General features: G+C 36.0%; 2 protein-coding genes across 3 annotated transcripts; one reads left to right on the top strand and one right to left on the bottom strand.

Moving 5' to 3' along the window:
* Positions 1-6,241: 6,241 nt before the first annotated feature.
* On the top strand, positions 6,242-14,209 carry LOC114526155 (tetraspanin-9-like). The gene is made up of 8 exons (XM_028547672.1): positions 6,242-6,330; positions 8,324-8,393; positions 8,908-9,099; positions 9,815-9,889; positions 11,733-11,831; positions 12,332-12,409; positions 12,873-12,956; positions 13,747-14,209. Exons 2-8 carry the CDS (start codon positions 8,340-8,342, stop codon positions 13,843-13,845), a joined length of 681 nt encoding a protein of 226 aa, XP_028403473.1. The 5' UTR covers positions 6,242-6,330; positions 8,324-8,339; the 3' UTR covers positions 13,846-14,209.
* A 79-nt stretch (positions 14,210-14,288) lies between these two features.
* LOC114526154 (piggyBac transposable element-derived protein 4-like) lies at positions 14,289-22,717 on the bottom strand. Of its 2 annotated transcripts, XM_028547671.1 has the most exons (5): positions 22,532-22,717; positions 20,692-22,167; positions 18,281-18,412; positions 17,071-17,404; positions 14,289-15,300 (listed from the first exon to the last, which is right to left on the bottom strand). In XM_028547671.1, the coding sequence occupies exons 3-5, from the start codon at positions 18,352-18,354 to the stop codon at positions 14,476-14,478; spliced, it is 1,233 nt and encodes a 410-aa protein (XP_028403472.1). In that variant the 5' UTR covers positions 18,355-18,412; positions 20,692-22,167; positions 22,532-22,717; the 3' UTR covers positions 14,289-14,475. The 2 variants fall into 2 exon arrangements, with proteins under 2 accessions (XP_028403472.1, XP_028403471.1); XM_028547670.1 differs by lacking the exons at positions 14,289-15,300; positions 17,071-17,404; positions 18,281-18,412 and having other exon boundaries at positions 19,667-22,167.
* Between the last annotated feature and the right edge of the window lie 752 nt (positions 22,718-23,469).

Consider the following 23,469-nt stretch of genomic DNA (forward strand, 5'->3'; position numbering starts at 1 on the left):
CGAAAAGTTGTATATAAACTATAGTGTATAAGTGGAGCTTGTGTATTTACAAAAGAAATGCTTAATCTACAAATTCAGGTCACGTGGATTGTACATGCATACCAGGGGCCGGTTGTATAAAACTCTTAACTACGTTTTAACTACTTTTTAACCACCCAACTGTAGTTAAAACGTAGTTAAGTTTATTCAGTCACGTATATAGTTAAGCCAGTTGTATAAAAACGTAGTAGGCGTTAACTGTAGTTAAAATCTAGTTAAAGTTAACTATCCTCAAGGGCATCGTTAACTTTCCAAATTGTAGCTAAAAATGGCGTCTTGAGCTTTTGAGGAGTGAGAAAACATTAAAATCAACACATACCAAAGTTGTCAACCGTTATCCACTCAGAAAAGGCTCGGTCGAAGCTTGTAAACTTTCATGATTTTCTTTTATTTTTGTCACTTGGGCAGCAACGGAGTATATTTTTGCTGCGGGAGACGTATCGATGCCAAATTACGATCCTAGCAAAGATTAGCCATCTCCATTTTCAATTGCAACCGGTATTTTGACTCCTTTTTAAGGGACCTTTTTATAATATTAAGAGCGCCGTTTTCGTTGAATTATTTTGAACTTTTTCCTTGTTTCCAGGGTTTTTACGTTCAGTGCCTTCGAAGCCAAGGAGTAACGACGGACGATGTCCTGTCTTGGCTGTTTGAATAAGATGAACAGTGAACCAGGCGAATGCAACAACCACAAGTCTAACTTCAGATCACTTTCCAGATCTCTTAATTTATCAAGTGAAAACGTCACTATTGCTTCTTCACGCACGGCTATATTTCTATGAAATCGTCGTAAGATTTCCTTGAAAGCAGATTCCATATAAAGAGGATCAACTTAAACTTTTGAAACTTGCTGAGAGCGGTCACAATAACTGCATAGTGGAAAAGCTTGTGTTGGAATCTCTACTTTTGTTTTGGAGATTAACAAACGCGGTGCTCTTCAAGAGGAAAAAGGTGTTACATTGTCTGCGCAAGTGGAGTTTCCTGTGATCCAAACAAAAATAGCGTTGCAAAAACCGTTCATTCACGATACGGACTTCAAACATGTGAACTACCCCATCGATTACTGCTTAAGAGATCCTTAAAAAGAAAAAACATCGTTTAGGAAATTACTAACACAGATGTTCTGGTGGGGGATGAAATTTCCATGTCGATTCAACGAATATTTTGAGCTTGTCAATCTTCTGCACCACACCGTCTCACCCAATTCCTTGCCTTTTGGAGGTATCCAGGTAATGCTGGTTGGTGATTTTTGTCAACTGAAACCAATTCACACTTTGATGGATGAAGGAAACGCAGTTTTAAATTTCATGTTATTCCATGAAACATTTCCTCAGAGAGTCGAGTTGAAAGAAGTGAAAAGGCAGCATGAAAACAGAAATTCGTTTAAAGAAAGCTTTAGACGAAATACGATCTGGAAAGTGTTACGACGGAACAGAGTCCTATTTCAATTCACTGGATAGGGAATTCGAGGGTTATGCATGGTGCTGACGAATTTACACATTTATATTTTAAGAAACTTCCAGTAAAAGTTCACAATATTAATGTTTTATCGAGTCTTCCAGGGAAGCTCACCAGCTTTAAAATTGTGGACACTGGGTGCGCCCAATACCTTGAATGCACTGTGAATAAAGTTCATTCGCTGAAATTTAACTGCAACGTTATGATACTCTATAACATCAATAATCAACTTCGTAATAGGTCCCGAGGAAAGTTTTTTGATCTTTTGAACGAAAGACTGCTTCTATATTGTCCAAAAGTTGGAGCAGTGACCATCGAACGCAGGACCTGGAATGCATACGATAGAAACGGACGTATAAATACGAGTCGCACACAGTTTCCACTGACGCCTTGTTACGCAACAACAGTTCACAAATCACAAAGTCTCAAAATGACTGATGTCGTCATGCACTGTTCTCCGGAGTTCGTGTCTAGTCAGACGTATGGCGCCCTTTCTAGAAGAAGCCGCTCTCCAGGTGATGCGATTTCAACGAAAGTTTCTACTTCCTGTACCTAAGAAGGCGTTATCTCTTGCCAAAGACGAATAGAATAGAATAAAATAGAGGAATAGAGGTTTATTCAAATTACTTTGCAGCAAAAGCTGAATTACGTAATGATTACAACCTTTGTATTAAAATTAATTATGATACTACTGATATTACTTACATCAAAAAGTTAAAAAGCAGAATAAAATTTAGTTAAAATCTAAAAGTCAGGTAGACCTAAACCTATTTAATTTTATTATTGAATCTGTTGCACATAGCAAAGATAAAAGAGTTTTTGGTCCTTTAAGTTTTAATTAGAGGCAAGTTAAAATTATTTACATTCCTTAAAAGATAGCCTGGATCATAACTTTCAGGCAATAAATGACGAATCTTGTGATTTTCATCGGACATTACAGATTGGAACAAAGTGTCACATAAATATTCGTGATGATTTTCCATGGATTTAATGTTTAACAATCTGAGAGCATCAAGGTAATGCGTATCGGGCATAATTATCGCAATTGCCCTTTTCTCCAACCGTATCAGTTCATTCTTTAAATATTGTGGTAATGAGTGATAGAATACTGGTATTGCATAATCAACAACAGATCTGGTACATGAAGTGTAAAACAATGCTAAATCTTTCGATTTCACTTTGGCACGTTTTAATTGTGAGAGAAAGTATAATCTTTTATTCACTTTCTTAACCACAACCGCGATGTGCTCATTCCATTCCAATTTACTGTTTATAGTGAGACCCAACAGCTTTATACTTTCCACGACTTCTAATTCTTTACCATTAAGAACCAAGGGATCCAGATCAGTGGGATTTGCAGAAAACGTAATGCGCAGTTCTTTGCATTTCTCTGAGTTTAGTTGCATCCTGTTTTTTTCAGACCAGCAAGACATTTCGTTTACTAGGCTCTGAGCTTTACTAATGCCGTTTTTCCGGACTATCTCAGATGTTGTTGAGTCGTCAACATACTTCCATAGATCCCCTTGAGATATATGTAAGTCGTTTATTAAAATAATAAACAACCAGGGACCTAATTTTGTGCCCTGAGGGACGCCTGATGGAACAGAGTCCCACGACGAAAAGCAGGAATTTCCCAGCTTAATTCTCTGGAATCTATCGGTAAGAAAATCCATAATCCAATTTACGACACTGTGGGGAATATCTAATTGTGACACTTTTTTGATCAGGATTGAATGGTCTATGAAATCAAAGGCTTTCCGATAGTCGAAAAGAATTGTTCTAATAACTGATCCATTTCCATCTGTTCCAGTGTACCATTGGTGTAACATATTAATAAGTGCCATTGTTGTAGATGATTGAGGTATAACGCCGTATTGATTCCGATCAATCGCCTTTAGTACAGCTGGCTTTACATATTTATTTACCACAAATTCTTCTGCCACTTTAGAAACGCACGAATGCGCCTTGGATCCGACCTTGAAAGATGCAGAAACAACCACTTCGATCGATGACAGCTTTTTTCATTTTTCTGAGGAATGCGAAACCGATGAGGAAACTGATGATTGACACAGAGTCACACGCTCTTTATGACGAAACCACGGCCAAAAAATTTTTGAGACAAATAGTGGGGTTTCCATCAATCTGAAAGATGTTTTTTACAACTTATGCAATCCTGCGCTAATGAAAACTAACTACATCCCCAACTGGTTTCTCAATAAAGATTTTTTGCAGAAGATAGTTATAGGCTAATGATCCCACCAGCAACGCAATAAAATTGGAACAAATAATGGAAGCGACAATTTGGAAGCATTGGAATTGCTTTCCAAGATACTTTTGGTTCGAATAAACAAGTTATTTCAAGGTTATTTATCTGAGAACGGAAAAACAGTACATAATAATATCAAACAAGGGCTTTACAGCTGCTATACCGCGAGATTACATCGCCTTTTTCTGACGCAAAAATACTGGAGTGGCGTGATAAGTTGCTTTGGGTTTCCATGTTGGGCAGACTTAAACGAAGGTCAGCGAACTTTGGGGTTCCAGTTGGTAATTTGTCTCTGCGAGTTGTTCACTTTCGAGTTAGAAAATCTAACCCGCGAAATAGAGGAAAATGAGCTAGTTCGCTTCAACGTAGAAGAAATGGGACTAGACAGGCAAGCGAAAATACGTTTTGTTGGAGGATGGGCAATCAGCAAGTTGCTAGAAAGGTCAAAAAGGTAAAAGTTGAAATTTAAAAAAATCTTTCTAAAAAAATCTGTCTTTTTAAACAGGTTACAAAAGGTAAACATTTTCTTAAATCTATTGCTTTCAAACTTGTTAAGTTTACTTTTCGTACATAAATTAATATTAAACACAACAACGCTAATTTTCTATGCTTTAATCTTTTAACCAGTAAAACTTTTTCGCCAATGCTTTACGCCTATATACAGACTATAGTATATTTTGTTTATACTATAGAAAATGACGAATACCGGCACCCTAGGCATCCAGCATCGAGACAAGAAATTTTGGCAGCAAATGCTTTAAAAATCACAGCTATTTTCGCGCTTATCTACTCTATTTGAACAAAATTTTTTCATCAGAATTGAGGAAAACAATTTTTTTTTTGTTTTTTAACATTTTTTTTTAGTTTTCATCAGCGTTTGTCCGTATATTTTTCAATTGTTTACATCGTATTACGTATACGATGTACGTATGTTCACCGATCGTCAGAGCTCGTAGAGTTGCCAAGCTTATATAAATATGTATAGTAATGTTGAGTGACAAAGCGGCCGCGCACTAATGGAAGAGGAATAGAGGAATGGGGCGAGAACACAGATTATTGAGCTGCCTATGTTTACACTGGCCTCAATTGGAATAAAATTTAGGCTGAGTTGCCTATAAAATCGATGATCACAGTGCAAATATTTCCACGTTGATCACCTGTAATTCATTCGGACTATGAGCAACGTGCATGGAGGAGATGCCGGATTTAAATGCAATTCAGGTTTTCCACTCGGCCAATTTACCAGTTTAACTGTTTAAACTTTTCTTGAACTCTCGCGTGTGTAATGCACTGCGTATAACAAAAACACACAACGTCCATGACATAATGGCAGACATCTCAGTTCAATTTGGCATTTGCATTTCCGAGCGTAATTCTCCTTAACCTCCCACGCAACATAACAATGCACGTCATGTATAGTTTAATCATTTTGTAAAACCAAAATTTTGTTTGCACTTACCTCGTGTGAATCTATACAGTAAAAAATTGACTTCATTGATTAAATATGAATATAGTAACCATAAGATATCATAAGACATCTATGCGAAATCCCTGGAATCAAACCAACACCTGAGTGATTCAAAGTGAAATAACTTAATCTATGTTATTGAGAATGTTACAATTGCAAGATTTCAGCCGACCGAAATAAAAGATCATAAAATAATAAACAGATTAGACAGAATAGCGAATGATTTCTTCAGTGTTTTGAATTGAATACGAATTTATAGAATTTTCACGAAGAATTCCTCAGTGTAAATGAAAAGTATTTTTTAACATCGCTATTTGTTATAGATTTCCAAAGAATATTTTTGAATAAAAATCTACCAATGCGATGGCAAATTCGAGTTGTAGTAATTAATTCTGCTTTACCCAGACTAGCATTCCATGCAACGTTCGTCATAATATGGTATTCTTAGTGTATGCAACCACAAACGGCCCACGTATATGCAGTCATATCATACCAATCAGACTCCCTATGTTGCATCAAGGCGCCCCTCTTTTACAAAATAAATTTTAGATTATTTGGGGCTTTTTATACCATTTCCTTTTTATTAAATCTTTTCATTAATCCGATTAGACTGACAAATCAGTTTAAACATATATACCACTCAGTTAGTTTGGCATGGCATGATAGCTATATCTTTACTACGCCGGAGAAATCGCCCGGATTCCTAGTGCACGAATGGCCAGTTCTCGTGTGTTCTATAAATCGTCAAGTAATTCATCAGTGGCAAATCCTTGTAATACGCTGTTTTTCTATTTTCATATGTGGAGATACTTACACAATAAGTTATATTATAAAAAATTACGAGGTGCAAGTAAACTGTGGCAATTTCTGAAATGCAGCCTCAAACTGATCATATCTGAATTTAGGCAAATCATCCGTGTGTAAAATAAATGCAGGCGGCATTACGAAACTTAGCAACTTAAATACCTTTCATTGAAATTATTTTATCCCCTGTGGTTAAATATTTTCGAGCGTCTTCTAAACATTTCATCCTTCGTCTCTTGTATAAGGGACTAAAAAACAACAAGACAGCGAAATAGCCAACAATCTAGGATTTTAGGTAAGTCTTCCACTTTATATCAGTTGCTCTAATGCCGTCATTATAGCGGCAGATCAAAAGAACACTCTTTTCGGCTCATCTGTAGTAAAATATTGCTGCGATTGTGGTTACATTAGAAGTAATAGCGTTTATACATGCAACTATTCCGTAGCTATACAGAAGAATCTTATGGCTTGAGCCGCTCTAGAAAAAGCCGATAGTATTCTCTAAGTAATCTGCACATGTCTCCACAACATATATACAATTAATAAGCAACTTGGGATTGAAAATATCCCAATATTTCAAACTGTTAAACCGTGCTTCATTTATAAGACAAAAGATGCTTGTATTGAAATGAATTTAATTAGACGATCATAATATGAACAATTGGGGTCACGAAATTTTTTTTAGTCGCAGCAAAATGATAAAAAGTGTTAAAGATTTAGGCGTGTATTTAGGCTTTCAAAAAAACTCAATTACACTCAAATTCATTGAGTAGAAAGTTTTAATCACGCCGTAAGATTTCCATATCGTAGTGTTTCAACTCACATAAGAGTTTGATTTTCAGCGGTTTATCTTAAACTTTTCTATTGATTAAGAATCAAAGACTAATTTACTGTATGAATCAATAACAAACAATATCTTAGTTATGTCACACTCAATGATTGTAAGAAAGTTTTTTGAACACGGGCGATAGTCTTCATTTAAATGGAAGTTATATGTAGTCGGCATTGCACCATGTCTACAGCTTTACCTAAATTTAGACCTAGATTGAAGTACCTCAGTGCCGTAAGGACATGTAGTTCAGACCTGCATACCTGTGGTCTACCCGATTTTCCTGGCTAATGAAAGGCTGAAACTATGGCCATGTGCGCATACACTGTAGACAAATTCATGCGAAACTCCGCTTAGACTTGCCTGTAGTACAAACGCGGCTGAAAAACGTCGACTTGCCATGCTGAGAGGACAAATTCCTATATGTATGTAATGAATACACGAGAACCTATATACCTTGCCATTCAAACAATGAAAAAATCTTACGAATTTTAACTGTTTCAATAGCTTTCATTCAAGGTTGTATGGCGTTACAATAATAGTATAGGTCTATACGCTTTCTGAAAATACTCAGAAAATGAACTAATGCCATGTTTAATGCAAGGTTGCCATAAATATTCAAATAAATCCACCATCATTGAGTTTGTCAGCATTCATTTAATTGCTTGCATAAATTGGAATTCATAGGCCGCGTTTAACCAGATTCAGCTTACTGGTATTTCCGGTCATTTAGTTAAATTTATTTATTTTGAATACGATCATTGCCCGTCAGCCCCTGAAACATATATTAATACTCTATAGTTTAATAATACGTCGTTTAATAATATATGTTATCTCAAATGTTCCCAACTCATCGTCCTAAAATAATATTGTTGATATAATTATCTGACTGAAAATAAACTTTATAGATCGCGCATATTAAATCATCTCATCGTATAAACAAACATAGAAATGTAAATAACATGACGTATAGCGATAAAGCCAATGGCAGAATATTGAACCATCAGAATTATTACGTCTTCGGAAAATCTCGGTTCAAACCTTGAAACAGACAAAAACAGCGTGTAGCCACAGTTTTTATTTTTATGCCTAATTTACTTCCGGCGCTTGACCTGAAATATTCTAGATTAAAGTTAAAAGACAGTTAGATTAAGTCTGGCAATTTCGGACAAATTTCAAATGAAGAATTTTTAAATTCATCGCAATTATCGCTACTCAGGTTTAATTAATGAAAGAAATCACCACAGAAAGATTACATTCATTGGGTCGTGAATGTCATCTTTGTGTGGTGATTGCTTTCATTAATTAAAACTAGGAGCGATAATTATTATGGTTTATCTGGTTGGCGTGGTTGGCGCGTGAACTTATTACTTCAATTATCAAAATGTCAATATTTTTCACCACAGTCATCTTCACTCTTTACGCATGGCTATTTTAATTTACATACTTCTCTTTTTAGGACATTTTGCGTAAAAATGGGTTACGCGTGTCTTCGATTTTGTGTGTTCTTCTTCAATATCCTATTCTTTGTAAGTATACAATCACTAGCGATTTAATATTTAACTCCACGTATACTGCACGATTATTGAGATCGTTTCGCCGGGAAAAATTGTCAATATCAAATTATCTTTTACAATACAAAGACCTATATCAAGAAGCATGAAGATATTCCGGATGCCACTGCTACATGCAGCACCTTACAACGAATCTTTCTATGGATCAGATTGTAATTTAATTTATTTCTAACGATACTCTCTACAAATACAACACTATTTTCTCAAAAAAAAACAGATAAAACATGGAAGTCAAGGAAATCAATATTTCCCAAACTGATGCCCAAAATCTGCTCAGTGTACTCTACGGAAACCTTTCAAGAAAGAATATGTCTTGATTAAGATATTTAAGATTTAAGATAGAAGTACTATTTTCGCAGTCAATGACTAAACTGCATTGGTTAACAATGTTACTCTACATTAAAATATAGTTAGAATTACATGATAAATGTAAAATGATAATGATATGTATATTTTATTACCATTTTAGTTGAGTGGTGTCGCTTTGTGTGGTTATGGTATTTACCTTCGTGTGGATGAAGATGACTACTCAGATATATGCGAGCAATACAGCTGGGTCAGCGCTGCGAACTTGTGTATTGCTGCAGGGGCTTTGATATTCTTCATTGCCGCCTTTGGATGCATTGGTGCTGCAATGAAAAGCTCTGCTCTCCTTGGATTTGTAAGTGGAAAAGTTGTAGTGAACTATATAGTATGCCTCAGTACGTTAGGATAAGACTAAAAACCCCTTAGTGGGGAGGGGGGTGAAAGAACGGAACGAGAAGTTTTTGGTTGCAATGTCTACCGTTTTAAGGTATAAATCTAAATCCACGAATCCTTTATATCATATCACGTGCATAATGTGCGTATGTTTGGCATGCATTTTACACCAAATTGCTGATTTTTAAATGTTTTAATGAATGTTTAGTTGATTTGATTTCCTTTCAAGTTGATTGATCAGGGAACAAAAATCTATCAATTAACCTCTTCAATTATCAAAAGAAATCTATCAATTAACTCTTCTGCCGTTGTTCCAAAAAAGATTCGGGGGCCAATCACAGCTCGACCAGCCTTCTCGGCCCGTTTAATCGGATCAGTTCTTTTCTTTATTACATTCTGACAATTCCCCCCTTCTTCCGGTCATGCAATAAACAACTGTCGCGGCAAGTAGTTAAAACCTGTTTTGTCCTGGGATTTATTCAACTGGAATTGTAGTTGATGTAAGAGAATATTGCTAGGTGTGTCTTGTCAGCGATGATAACTGATTTACAGAAAGCAAATGCACCTTCTGATCATTTCACAACGGTGTATCTAACTTGTTCATGACAAATACGACGAAGGGGAATCTATTTTTTTCCCTGATGCAAAAACCCTAACACTGAAAAATTTTTTTCCAGTTCTTCTTCTTCCTGTTGTTGATTTTTGTTCTTGAACTGGCGGCTGGTGTCACGGCGTTTGTGTATCGAACAGAGGTCAGTATATAACCGTCATGTATGCATGGAGACATTTTGAACAAGTATGGCGTAGCCATGCATGCAGCCTAACGATTTTTTCCAGAATAAATATTCATTTTTCTAGCAATTGATCGTTTTCAAAGATTAGCATATATAGCGGGGCTAACTCATTTAGCAGCCTACCCTATACTACGTATATACTTTCCACAATTCTGATATTGCTTATTGAGTTTTTTTCTTCAGTGTTATACACGATTACTTCTATTTGCAGTCAAACCTATAGCAGCTAACGTGACGTTCTCCCCCACCCAACGTTACGTTCCGCCCTAATCAACTTTATGTTCTGATTCAATAATTATGCAGCTATGATTTGAGTGACTGTTTTTAAAATATTTCAACCGTCAACCCATTAGAACTGGCTAATCAAAACATACGGATTTTACTGTTGGCTAATTTTATTCAGTAAACACCCTACTCGCGAAAGCTTGCCGTGAATGTTATATAAGTGTAAGAATATATACAGCATATTAGGTTGATAATCACTCGTGAATCGCTGCGTTGGCAATAGCCCAACGTAACGTTGAGTGTGGGTGAACGTAACCTTGAGTGGAGGTGAAAGTGCGTTGACTGCTAATAAACAACGATAAAAATTCGGCTTCCGGCGCGTGTGTTAATTATCATCTTTTAATTTGATCATGGAATTTCTATCAGTTTATCAGTAGAACACCACGTGATCAGCCGCATATATTAACGTGAATAGCATTATCTTAATCAGAAGTCTCACAGTTCAACTAGGTCTTATACATATACACAGCCTGAATTGTAAAATCAAATTATCTATTATATTATTTAGACATAAAATTACATAAACCTATAATTACTCCGGCGCCAGCGACGGAGTTGAAAATTCGCCCCGGTTTTGTTTTGTCTTTGTTTTGTTTTTGTTTTTTTTTTTCGTCGTCGCAAGTCTGTAATGGCGCGAAACATTCTAGTATTTAAAATGTGTATGTGACTGTATTTATCTACGTCCCAGTCTTATCTCCCAAGAGTTGTGGTGCACAGCTTTGGCTAATTTTCCGATGCGCGATTTGATTTCGCTCGCATGATACGGCAATTTCTCCAAGAGGGACAAATAAACCGTTGTTTTCATGCTGTTCGATTAAGTTTAGATTGAATTGGAGTAAGAATATATTTAATACATGTAGATTCTGGTCCTATTTTAATAATATCGCTGCTATTTCGCCGTTTAACAAGATGATGTGGTGGTGTATGGGCGCGTTGACACGTCGTAGTTTGCACAGGATTGAAGATATAATATATAAGCGCGAATTCCAAAGGCTAAGTGTAAGACAAAGCGAATGTATCATGCGGTTTGTTTACATTTTTGAACAATTGAACTTCTATACTTTTTAAAGTACGATGTGCTTCTGAATTTTGCGATCGAACATTTAGCTTCGCAAGGCATCTAAATGCGAATATGAACTGTATTGTTTATGTTCAGAAGCTCTATATTGAAGACTGGCACGTGCGCCGGAGTTAACGCCAGAACAGGCGTCTTGTTGTATATTTAATTCGGAGGCCAAAATTCGCGTTTAGCTATTTAACGTTTATAAATTATGGTAGCATTTAAAAAATACATCCTTAATTATCTATATTTTATGAATAAAGAAAGTAAGGTTTGGTCACTTGCTTATGGGAAGAAGGAGGTTCCTTGTAATCGGCCACTCTTGAGCAGAGAAAACCAGCCAGTGAATTCAAATTTTGCATCAAAAATCCTCGTTTTATTTGCTTCCCTAAAACCTCTGATTGCGCATTGTCAGTCCCGTGAACAGAGATTCAGTTGATCAATACCATTCTTTAGGTCGTTGATGAGGCAGAAATTTGCTTAAATGGTACAATCCGTCAAGCTCGAGACGGAAAAGGAACCTATCAAGATGCTTGGAAAAATGTTCAAAAAGAGGTAAATTAAGTTGATACCTTCAGTTTCAAAAAGCACGAATAGGTTCATCAGGCGACTAAATTTCAGCTCGTTATACAAGTCTGATGACGTGCGTCTTTCTCGTGCGAAATTTCCTTGCGAAATTTCCTCGCTGTTTCTTTTCATCTATGATCTTGTGGATTTATATTTCATGGTAATTACTAAAAAAACCCCGAGGATTTTACCATGTTTGCCTTTTCTTACCCAAGTAGAATAATGAGTCCTATGTATGTTTGGGGTGGATTTCTATATGCTTCTTCCTTACTATTGAATTTTGAAATATTTTCAGGGTCATTTTGTGCATAAATCAAAGGATATTTTGCATTAGCTATTTAGAATCGTGATGTACCTAGCTGAATGTTCCGAGTTGGGCATTTAGCTAAATACAATGTCACGTTTTGCACGACAATGCACGGTTTTCAAGGCAGGCACATAGCTTGACTTGATCTATAACTAAATTAGGGTAATATATTACGTTGCAGTTTGATTGTTGTGGAGTCCGTGGTCATGCAGACTGGGAAGGTTTTGCCGATCATAACTGCGAGGATACTAAAAACGATGTAAGTTGCTGTTTAGTACTTAATTTTAGTACAAAAATTAAATGAATTATCAATGGCCGGTTGTTCGAAATGGGTTTAGCTTATATAGTATAGGTGGATAAGCTAAAATTTGAAAAATGAACGCAGCTCTCATACCCCATATTTCGGGGAAATATTGCACCATTGAACTATTCAATATCCTCCAACAAGGACAATGAAAACCGAGCAATGTAAAACATCTGAATTAGGGCTGTCGTATTTTTTTTGTGTCAATTTTACAGTTCGTCCATGCATATAATACCAAAACTTCATTTATTTCTATAACGCCAGTGAAATGTACCCAAAAAAGGAGTTGCACTTTTTCTCTTTATTATTGGTCTTCACTTACCGGTTCAATAAATTGCATGCCCTCGGAAAACATACTTTTTTATTATATATTAAGCAATTATTTTTCACAATTTGATGTAAGAATTTTCATTAAAAGGGCTGTTTGGACAAATTTGAAGACAAGTCAACAGAATTTCTTTTAATAATCGGTGCACTGTGCATTGGCCTGACACTAATTGAGGTACGTTGATCTGTTTGAAATCCACAAATTCACGCATGGTTTTGGTAAAACTAAAGTGGAAGTCTAAACAATATGTAAACAAACAGTTTTATTGAGATTATAAACTTCTACATTTTTTAATTCGATATAGTTTACTGTGCAGATGTCTAACAACTTTAACGCCTGTTTCAAACGTTGTGCATGCTTCCCTTCATTAGTTCTATTGTTTTGAAGGCGTTCGGCGCATGCAATAACATATTATATTTCTAGCTTATACGAGAAGCACGTTTGAAACAGCTAGGCCTAAGATTCGCTATACACGTCTAAATTAATAAGAACTATAGAGTTAACAGGCTCCTCCCATATAAATTTTTGTTAGCAGAACTGATCCTAAACTTGAGGTATATGCCTTAATTTGTGTTTTGCTAACTTTGCCAAGTTGGCTAGTTAGAAAATATAATTCTTAACAGGTGTTATGTTTTTATCAAGAGATTCCTTTAGTAAACCCGATTTGTTTTTTTGAAAAAACCTAGATGAAAAGACTATCTTCATATATTTATCAATTACCGTAATAAGCAATGATTTAAATTTTCCTTAATCCATAAAATTAATCCCTTCACAATTATATTAATGAATTTTAAAACTTATTTGATGATATTTTAATGTAATTGTTGCATGCATGTGCGTGTTCTTCATGTATTTGATAGTGCTGAGCACAACACGGAAACCATCTCTTGTTTCGACACCCGTTGAATAAACCTATTATATAAATGTTAAAGTACAAAACTAACAATGGTTCTCTTTTCTGTAGATTCTTGGAATGATCCTCTCTATTTCCCTAATCCTCAAGATCAACAAGGAAAAGAAGAAATATTCTCCTGAACCTAAAGAGGACTATGGCAAATTTTAAAACCTCTTTGACTTTTCAGCCTATAATCGTTTATAACTAAATATAATTTGAAATATCCTGAGAAATATCCACTTTCAATGTTCAAAACTAAGAAAACCGCAGTTGCGGTATTTTGTAGGTAAAATGTCAGCATGCTACTTTACCTCCTAATACAGCAGACATTTGCAGGTGGGAAGGTTGTTAAAAGTTTTCATAATTTTTTTATTTTGTAATTGATGATTTACTGTCACTTTGCCATTACGCGTGAAAATATACTTTGCTAAAAAGATAAGTTTTTAAAAGAAGACTCGTGATTCTAGAAAACACTCTAAGAAATAGTTATAATGAATGGTACTATACATTATATGGTAGTGAACAAGCTCGTAAATACCTTTTTTTGTCTTATTTAACCTACTGTCTACAACATCAGTGGCGTACGGGAGACGAGAATTGGGGGGAAGGCAAATATTCATATATTCATTTTTATTAACAGACCTGTTAAGACAATGGATTTGACTGAAAGAAATTAATCTTGCACAACCTGAATATATGAATATGTGCTCCCCCCCCCCATTATGGTCACCCGTGCGCCACTGTACGACATTATGGTATTCTGACCCAGTCCAATTAAGATTTGGCGTGAATTTGAAACTAAGGCAATGAACTGCCAAACCACAACTGTGTTGTCGAGTTCTCACTCTCTACGCAACGATAAATCCCTCCTAAACAAGCTCCAGTGTTGCCATAACTTCCAAAATATCCCGTACAGTTGTTACTCTCCAAGGGCTGACAAGACTTAGAAAAATAAACATACAATGTCCAATATTTCGATTGGGAAAGAAAAGTATAACAAGAATTCAATATTTTCCCATTAATTTTTCCAATATGAGTTGAAATAATGTCGGAAATTAGTGATGGAGGATGAAAAATGTCGTAGTTTATAATATTTCTAAGTCCAACGCGATAATAGTCTAGTTCTTCTTTGTCTTGTTCCTTCTCGTAGTCACAGGTAAACAGGAGGAAATCTGATTGGCTATAAATTGTTTGCATCCTTGCTTTGCTCAGCCGATACCCTGACCAAATAGGCACTAATTCATTTACTGGATGGTCTTCACTTACAGGTCCAGTAAATTGCAAAAGTTTTGAGCTGTTTTCGAAACTGTGCGACTGCACTAATGTCCATCTAGTGTTCGAATCAAAATGGCAATAAACGTTATAAAGCAACATGTTGGAGTCCAGCACTTTGTAGATGCCAGATTTCAGGGATCGGTTTTGATACCCCTTGCATGACGTGATCAATAGTTTTTCACAATTATCACCATGGTAACCGTTTGGGCATTCACAGGTGAAACGTTTCCAGGGTTGAGAAAGTGATTGCATTGGTTTACATAATTTATTCTCGGAACAGATACCTTGTTCTTGGCAGCAGTTGTACTTCGTGAAACAACTTATGCTTGAACATTGCTCCGCCATATTCTACCGGGATAAAAATATTATTCAGTTGGTCCCAACAAATTCTCGATGAGACGTTGCAGAAACATATTTTTTCATCTATGATATATCTTATGTAATTAATGTACAAAAAATAGAAGGGAGCGCGATTTGAGCATAAATTGCACCCATTCGCGTTGCGGGTAATTGCACTCTTGCCCATAGCTAATTAAAATCACTCCGAGTATTAATTATTTAACAACTAGCCAATCACTATTGAAGATACAAAATATGAATTGTGGGCACGGTCTGTTTACAAAAACTTGTGATGAGCGATATTCAATACTTGTATTGTCTTTTTTGATTAGAGAAGACGTATAATTAACAAGCAATAGAACAAAATTAATTAAGTCGTGCTATTAATGCCATATTGTTACGAGGTTGTTTCATTTTTGTAACTACCCGTATGATTTTGTAATTAATTGCACTCATTCTATATCACCATTATTACTCCGGCGTCAGCGACGGAGTTGAAAATTCGCCCCGGTTTTGTTTTGTTTTTGTTTTTTTTTTTTTTATTTTTTTTTTATTATTTTTCGTCGTCGCAAGTCTGTAATGGCGCGAAATATACTAGTATTTGAATAGTGTATGTGATCGTATTTATCTACGTCCCAGTCTTATCTCCCAAGAGTTGTGGTGCACAGCTTTGGCTAATTTTCCAATGCGCGATTCGATTTCGCTCGCATGATATGGCAATTCCTCCAAGAGGAACAAATAAACCGTTCTTTTTATGCTGTTCGATTAAGTTTAGATTGAATTGGGGTAAGAATATATTTAATACATGTAGACTCGGTCCTATTTTAATAATATCGCTGCTATTTCGCCGTTTAACAAGATGATGTGGTCGTGTATGGGCGCGTTGACACGTCGCGTAGTTTGCACAGGATCGAAGATTTAATACAACTATATATAAGCGCGAATTCCAAAGGCAAAGTGTAAGACGAAGCGAATGTATCATGCGGTTTATTTACATTTTTGAACAATTGAACTTCTATACTGCGATGTGCTTCTGAATTTTGCGATCGAACATTTAGGTTCGCAAGGCATCTAAATGCGAATATGTATGCGAAACAATACGCGAACTGTATTGTTTATGTTCAGAAGCTCTATATTGAAGACTGGCACGTGCGCCGGAGTTAACGCCAGAACGGCGTCTTGTTAATTAGTTTTTCGTCATTTATCCTTTGTCCAATGAATGGCTACCTATTTTAACCCAAGGACTGAATAGTATATTCACTATATTGGTAGAGACTGACATGCTTGTGACCGCTGTCGTGACATAAGGCAACATTTGCACTTGAAACAAATAAGAAATGCATGAATTTTTTTTCGTGCATGACGTGGATACATGATAAAAACAACAAAAATATTGCAAACTTTATAATAAATTAAATCTACATCACGTGATGTACCGCCAATCTAGTTAAGTATAATAGGCAGCTAATCAGGATAGTATAATAGGCAGCTAAAATTGGCCAATCACATGATTGGCTTTAAATCGATGGAATAATTTTAACCCTCTTTAAATAAAGTTGATTGATTGATTGATTGATTGATGTTCTACAAATAATAATAACAATATATTTTTGATATATTCATCCATCTTAAAATTAAAAAATACAATGGACGAAGTACATATAATTGCTAGTTAGATTTAAAAAGGTGGGAGATAGTTATAATCGCCCTTTTAGAAGCTAGTTATCGTTTCGCTACTTCGATGCCTGAATAAATTTTAATGTTGTAACAACATTTTACCTGAAAATTTTCCTCGTGGTGAACTTCCTTCATATCATACATAACATAGACGCAATCATTATTTTCATGAAGCAAGGAGCTGTTGTCGTCTTTATGACTTGAACAAAGTTGACATTTTGTGTTTTGGCAAATTTGAAACGACTGGCACCTGCAGTTCTCTAGACAACGCTCGAAACAATCTGCAATGCCTCCACTCTCGACATGAGCCGTTCCGACAAGACAAGAATCGTCAAATTCTTTATTTCTTTCTGTTCTTAGTGTAAACTGTGGTTGACCATTCAACATATTTGCATGGATGTTTAACAATATTGCGAACAAAAGAGCTGGGAAAAGGCTATGTAAAACGAAAATAAAACGGTTAGATATGATATAGGCATTCAAATGTTTCGGTGATTTATGGTTAAAGCTTCAGCAAGCTGCGCAGGATTTTTTCTTTCACAAACACCGAGAAAATTATAAAATTATCGGGTTTCCATGCCAAGAGGTTTCTAGTTTCTACCCGCAACATATCATGCACCGGCTGCCATATTTGCCCGGAAACGTCCTGCGGAGGGGGTAGGTTTCTTTGCATATCATATCAATGTATAATTATATAATTATAGACACGAAATTAAAAAACTCATGCAAGGGTCAGTGAGATTCATAACGAAGAAAAATCTTGCTTGAACTCCCAGGAAGCTTAGATTATAGAGTTAATTTAATTGAACATGCCCCAGCATGCTAGCTGGTTGTCACGAAAAATGCATGGACACGGTGCCATGCAACAGAAAGCGGATTTTTTAATCGCTTGAGTATTACCCGTTTGTTGGGTATGACGTTCGGATTTTGACCTATCATGCAAGGCTCTTTAATTATAATAGTAAAAATATAGCTCGACAATTTACGTAAATTTAGACACCACATAGAACTGACAATCAGGTTGCATTTAGCTAAAACACATTCAATTATAAATATACGTATCGATTAACGAGAGTTTTAGCGCAACCAAAATATACTTAGAGAGGGCAGGCTTGTAATTGGACTGATATCTCGCCGTTAGCGCAACGTTTTAGACACGTTTCTAGTTTTCGTTTTATTTCTGAGAATGTTATTTTGCGGTGACATTCACATATGCCAAAGATAGGCTATACAGTTTTGGCAGCACACCAGCAAAATATAAAACCCGCGGTAGACTTTTCAATAGTGTAACATTTATAAGTGAATTGCATACCTCAATTTTTTATTGACTAATATTCTTTGCGGCAAAACCATCAGGACTCGTTGTTCTGACTCGTCGTAGGGCATATTCAAGCGTTTTTTATGATACGATTATGAGACCCGTGCGCACTGACTGCTGTTATATCTGTCAATTGTAATTAATTTTGAATCAGTATATATCTATTTTGGAGTGCACCTGCAAAAGGAATTCATATTTCATATTTTAGGACCTGCCTGTTAATAACTAAATTATAAATATTGAGACTTATTTGTTTGTAACTAGATCTTACATATATACTAAGTTATGTTTAATATATTTTTAATTATAAACGCTGTTTTAATAATCACAATTTTAAATAGAAAATAGCATGTGACATAAGGCAAAGCGTTGCCGTGATAAATATCAACTTTCAAGACAGCAAAAAGAGAAAACAATTTTTAACATTTATAAACCGCCAGTAACGTGACTTTTCGCCTTATTCTTTTATTTCAATATCTTTATCAATATCTTAGACATTCTAGCGATGATTTGGTTGTCGAGAATTGTAATGAAAAATTGAATTGTAATGAAAAATGAAAATCTATAAAATAATTAACTCATTCAATAAATACCAACCGGAAATGAAGCAGAGAAAAGGTTCGGCGTCATATTGAAACGGCGAAAATTATACAAACATTTATTCACGGTTATCTCTTTATGTTTCGAACATATGACTATGTTTTGTAACCCTAATCTCATGCCCAGTCTCTCTAACACATTGCTGTCCAATTTTGTACTCAGGGCAGGGTTGTCCCGTCCGGGCAAAATGTCAGCCTAGTTCTTAGGCCTCTTATACGTTCCTAGTACAATTAGCCCTTGGGACTAGGCTGTCAAAATGTCAACAATTTCAAGTGCTCTTATTTCAGTGAGCTCACTCATAGGGCTGTCTCAAATTACATTGGCAGTATTTATATTATATATAGGACGGCTTAGACGTCTTTATTCTTTAACCTCTGAGACGTTAAAGTTGTCTTATATAAATACGAGAAAATGGTTCTATTTTTTCCCAACTGTAAATTAGAATTTAAATTTTTCACCCTTTATACTATTAGTTAGAAGAATAAGGACAAATAATACCAGGCGTATGATAACTCAGTTTTGTCGAGACGCTTCATGACGTCACGATCTAAGATAAGCTAGAGACTATTGAAAATGGACGCATTTTGCACAAAGGCGGGCCATCCACGCGATTATGTGGGCCCAGACTCATTTCGAAAAACGGAGCAAATTTTTTTTATCGTGTTCACAAATCGCAGTTAGCCGCAAGACGTTCAATTCCTCCAGACACAGCCGTCCTATAATATAAATACGGCCATTGTTCTTCCTCCATGTTTTCATACTTCTAAAATAATTTTTGACTGATTTTTTGAAAATAGTACATGCAGAACTAAGATTTACATTTCGTGCTCTCATGAAACACATAGCATAGTATAATAGTCATATTGTCAAGTTTATTAAAATAACTTTGCCCTTTTTTCACTGCTTCTCTCATGGGTATTATGGAAGTAATGCTAATGGAACTAGAATAAGTCTTTGAACTTAAAAATGGACACTAAAACCACATCTCCAAAAATTGAAACATTTATTTTTATAGTTCCTCACGAGATAAGCTGTTCAAAATATTGTAGGTGCAAAAGAAAATGTGTGCCAAATCAGAACTCATCCACACAATTGAAATATGTGGTGAAATTATTCCCTTTTGGCAAAAATTGATATTTTGTGACACCACAGTTGGTCTAAAAGGCTGTAAACAAACTTCTAGACCAGATCATGATTCAACATAAAGTAAACTACATACAATTTTTCTACTCATGATGCAGCAGCACATTTACAAGAAATAAAACCATTTACTAATGACAGCAGACAGGTCAACAATTAAGAATTTTACTAATTTGGATGCTGTAAGATCAATAAATTTAAAAAAAAGTAACAGCTGGAAGTAAATTTCTATCAGGCTGGTTATGAAAGTGCAAGTATAAAGTAAAGTAAACTAACTTTACTATTTTTTTTATCTTTTTTTGTATTTAGGTTTTATAATTTATTTATCACAACAAGAAAATTTACATGCAAAAAGCTATCTGTACTTATCACATGCTTTACTATGCCATGCTTTATAACAATTATAATCATTAGAAATGTGAAAATACTTTTTTTGGCACTCAGGACCTTCACAAAAAGTATTTACACGTTTCTCCCCCCTCCCTTCCTTATAACAAAGATAACAATTGCGCCTTATACCAGCCTTGATCCCAGGTGTATGCTCTATATGGAAAGCATCTGGATTCACTGTGTTTTTAGTTCTGTCAGACACCGGAGGGTCACGGTAGTCTGGCATACGACACAATTGCCTTACAATAGCCTCCCGATAATTTACTATAGTATACCCTTTCTTGCGCTGCAGTTCTTTGAGATCCTTGTGTTCTGCCCGATATTTCTGAAAAAGTATAAAACTATTAACAATTGCCATATCTACAAGGTGATAGAACAAAATTTTCCACCACCTATAACATTTCCTACGAATATTGTGGCTAGCAAGAAGCTGATCAGACCTGTCTACGGCATTCATGTACTGGTTGTACCTATGTATGGCCTTAGGCTGGGGGACATCTATCTTAACAAATTTCTGGTCCACCATTGCCCTTCTCTTAGCTACCACCTGGTCGTTGGCTGAGTCAATTGTAGTCAACACTGATACAGGCTTGTTGTCAACCCATTGCAGTGTCAACACTTCTGACTCCCTAACCCACCGTACCCCTCCACGCTTCTGGGTCTTGGCCCAGGCTTTTACGTCTTTTAGACACTGTGGGAATCCTATCCTATTTATTCTGGCTGTGCCTGTGGAAAGGGTACCATGCAAGAATAAGTCCCTAACTAATTGGTGGGAAGTGTAAAAATTATCAAAAAAAACATGATAACCCTGATTAAAATACTTATCTAATAAATTCATAACCACATCATAGCCCAACCCATGCTCAGATGAACCTTTGGCCTTCTTTCCTGTGTAGATCTCAAAGTTACAGGTATAACCATTAGAACTGTCGGCAGCAACCCATAACATTATCCCCCACTTAGTAGGCTTATCTTTCATAAACTGCCTAATCCCTGACCTATTCCTTGATTTGACCATGCGCTCGTCAACAGCAATATTCTGCGAAGGCTGGTACAATTGTTCACATCTCTCTCTAAAAGACTGAACAAAAGACTCTACCTTTCGCAGTTTATTACTGGGGTCTTCAGTGACGGGGTCCACCACATGCAGAAATGCCATTAAAGCCTTATAACGAAAGCGAGAAATTATTTCTCTTGCCCACAGACCATGATATAAGGTCTTCACACTCCAATAATTTGAGATGTCACTGCCGACCCTTACCAAACCAGCATACACTAAAAAGGCAATCAACCTTTCAATCTCTTCAAGGTTGGTGGGTTCCCAAGCCCCATCCTTTGTTGTGTACGCGGATGGTTGAGTACCTATATTTATGTGGGCATAAGCATTGGTGTGGGCAACTACCTCTTGAAGCATTCCCCTTGTGAAAAAGAGCCGAAAGAACTCAACTTCACGGTGCATACTTCTGGTGAAAGCATGATCAAGGTGGATCCCAACAGCTCGGCTAGGGGCAAAATCTGGGAGAACATTCCTAGTGTCAGGATCACAAAATCCCTCATGCACTTTGGGGCCTGATCGGTTACGAGACAGGGAGCTTTCACCTTGGGTCCTAGTGGGTTTGCCCCTCCCTTTACCTTTCCCTCTGGCTCTACCCTTAGATTTTTTTCTAATAGGGGAGTGGTGTTCTGAAGATGTGTCAGAACTAGAACTTCCCTCATCATCAACAGCATCTGTAGGGCTAGTATCTTCATCACTAAAAAACGTTTTATAGAATTAAAATTCACATATTGTCACCAATAGTACACTCGAGAAAGAGTCAAAATAATCAGAGATTAGTATACTTTGGAGTTTGGTCTACTCTGTGTATGAAATTATGAATAGAACACACGTCCAAAGGTCATTTCCGTTCGCTTAGGAATTCGGCTAAATATATTCATAAACTATCACTAATCTTCTACAACGATATAGTATATACACAGGTAACACAATTTAGATTTAATAATTCTGGTTAAGAAATGTTATTTGGAGAAAATAATCTAATATTGACACGTGAAAGTGACGCTCTTTATGCAAACGTCGTGGAAACAATGAAATAAAAAAATGATCTGAATATTTACCTTGAAGCTCCAGAAATGACTCCTAACTCTCGATTGAGATATTCTTCTTCGTCTGAAGACATTCCGTTGTTACTAGCACAATCAGAATCGGCTACATCTAAAATAACCTCCTCAAAAGTGAACGTACTAGAAGAAGCCATGTTTACAATCTGACAACCCAACGGAAAATGAGACAAAATCACAAGAACACTGAACACCAGTACGCAATGTTTTCAAATGTGAAGTGGCTATAAAAGGTTTGTTATTTTCTCTAAGCCAATGAAATTACGTATCTGGGATAATCGAAAGCCGAAATTATTCTGATTGGTCGTTCACAACGTTTCAAATTTGAAAATTGAAATACAAAAAACCGTTATAACTAACCGGAAGCCAGGATTTCTGGCTTCCGATTTGGATTATTTTAGAGCCTTTATTTATTTTCTGATTTTTCTCGCCAGAGGACCACCAGCTCAACGAGCTCGGGGACGAGATTGATCGTGGTTCAGCCGGTTTATTGCCTTACTCCCGACTTCCATTAGCCTCCTCCGCAGGCATCTCTTTAATATGTATTTACATTAGGCATTTATATTTGGCGTTTACGAAGCCGGTCCTTTCTACATTTAACAAAAAATTGCGCCTTTATATACACTTAGTATGAATATCTTATTATTCTTATACATTTCCCTGATATGGTTTTGCCCTGCCCTCGTAGTTGTTAAAGTATGCTCTATTATATTCCAAATATTCCAATATATATGTATCAATCAACTGTAAATAGATTTAATTTAGATTTATGAGTGATCAAATGATTCCATAGATTCCATAGATGCAAGTGTAGTAAATGTTTCTTTAATGAAAGCCAAATATGGTAACCAAATGTAAAATGAAATGTTATCCGCCCTAAAGAGATTATCATGTAACCACTTATATATAGATGTAACTTTCCTTGTATACATCAG

Source organism: Dendronephthya gigantea, unplaced genomic scaffold (assembly GCF_004324835.1).
Source record: "Dendronephthya gigantea isolate DGI-Jeju-01 unplaced genomic scaffold, DenGig_1.0 000037F, whole genome shotgun sequence".
Classification (NCBI taxonomy): domain Eukaryota; kingdom Metazoa; phylum Cnidaria; class Anthozoa; order Malacalcyonacea; family Nephtheidae; genus Dendronephthya; species Dendronephthya gigantea.